The sequence below is a fragment of the Microcebus murinus genome, chromosome 29 (genome assembly GCF_040939455.1).
Source record: "Microcebus murinus isolate Inina chromosome 29, M.murinus_Inina_mat1.0, whole genome shotgun sequence".
NCBI classification, from domain to species: domain Eukaryota; kingdom Metazoa; phylum Chordata; class Mammalia; order Primates; family Cheirogaleidae; genus Microcebus; species Microcebus murinus.
The window spans coordinates 16,434,984-16,436,655 of NC_134132.1; the positions used below are offsets into that span (position 1 = coordinate 16,434,984).

Below are 1,672 nucleotides of genomic sequence, written 5' to 3' on the forward strand. Positions count from 1 at the left end.
AGAACGACCCCCCACCCCACCCCCCACGCAGGAGGCCGCACTCCCACTTCCCAAGCGCCCCAGGACAGGCAAACAGGGAAGGCACCCCGCTCGCACCCCCAACTTTCCAGGGCGCTTGGGGCGGTGACGAGGCGCCCTCCCCTCTCCTCCCTGCAGCCCGCGGGTCCCACAGCGCCTGCCCCGCTGGGAAGGCGAGGCTCGCGAGACCCCCGCGGGCGGGTTTGCAGCCCTGCGCCCCCAAACCGGCGCGCGCGCACACCCGAGCCCCCCCTCGCCCCTTCCCCGGTCCAGCGCCACCTTCGCCAGGAGCCCCCCGCCACCCCACCCCACCCGCCCCCCAGACCTGCCGCGCTTGGCACTCACTTGTCCAGCACGAAGTAGAGGTCGAAGGCTCTCCTGCAGGACGGCCGCTCCTGGGCGCGCAGGGGCCCCCCGAGCCCGCCGAGCGCCAGCACCAGCCACAGCGCGGGCAGCGCCCGGCGCCCCGCCACCATCCTGCGGCCCCGGGCCTGCGACGCCCTCCTCCCGCTGCTGCGGCTCGCAGCCCCTTCTGCTCCCCCGGGCCGGGCTCGGTGGGGACGCGGAGCCGGGGGACCCACCGGGGACCCGCCTTGCTTGCTGCTGCTGCGGGGGTGCCACCCCGGGCCAGGAGCTGGGGCAGGGGGAGCCACCCGGGGACAGAGGACGGACAAGAGAGAGGGGAGGGAGGTCCTGCGAGGACAAAGGCAGCTGCAGCCGGAACTCCGGACGAATCCCAGCGGTCCCCTCCCCACCCCTCCCGACTCCTCCGGAGCGCCCTGCAGACCGAGGCGAGGCCCGGGCGGCGACAGCTGGCGGGAGAGGTCCCTCTCCTGTCTCTCTCTCTCTCTCTCTCCTCTCTCTCTCTCTCTCTCTCTCTCTCTCTCTGGCCTCTACTAGGCAGGAGCCTCCAAACCCCAGATCTGGAGGCTGGGGCTTCTTCCGCCTCCGGGGCAGCCGGGGAAGGCCCAAGTCCGGGCTGCGCCCTGGGCGCGCGCGCGCCCGCGGGGACAGTCACCAACTTGCAGCCAGAGAGAGAGAGATCGGGGCCCCTCAATCTGGTTCCTTCCTCCTCTTCCTCCTCCTCCTCCTCCTCCCTCGCTCACTCGCTCTGCAAAACTTTTCTTCCCTGGGCTGCTGGCCTCGGGCCCGGCCTCCGCCCCGGGGCCGGCCCCTTTTTAGGGGAGGAGGCAGGGCGAGCCCGCCCGGGGGTGACTAAACGGAGCCGGCTGCGGTCCCCGCGCGCGACACTGCACACGCGTGGGTCCCCTGCTCCTGCTCGAGGTGACTGACGCCTGCCAGATCTGGGCAACAGGGCGGGCGGGAGAAGTTTAGGAAAACAAACGTCCTCTGGAAACCAACCCTAACCCAAGTGTCCCGCAGGCCTGGCCTGTTTTGGCATAAACTGCTTAGAACAGCACGGAGAGCCCGGTTTGGGGACCAAAGACTGGTGACTCCCCGGGAGGTGACGGCCTCCTCATTCCACCCCAACCCCATTCCACCCCAACGCCAATACCATAAACACACACACTTTTTTTATTATTATTATTATTTCAGCATATTATGGGGGTACCGATTTTAAGGTTTCAATAAATGCCCATTTCCCCCCTCCCCCCCACAAGTCTGAGTCTCCAGCATGACCATCCCCCAGAGG

General features: G+C 68.5%; 1 protein-coding gene across 1 annotated transcript in view; it reads right to left on the reverse strand.

Moving 5' to 3' along the window:
- Positions 1-1,132, reverse strand: part of ANTXR2 (ANTXR cell adhesion molecule 2) — a 136,213-nt gene extending 135,081 nt beyond the window's left edge. Inside the window, exon 1 of the mRNA XM_075998700.1 lies at positions 364-1,132. Within this exon, the coding sequence (XP_075854815.1) occupies positions 364-494 (131 nt within the window). The 5' untranslated portion in view covers positions 495-1,132. The remainder of the gene's footprint in view (positions 1-363) is intronic.
- Between the last annotated feature and the right edge of the window lie 540 nt (positions 1,133-1,672).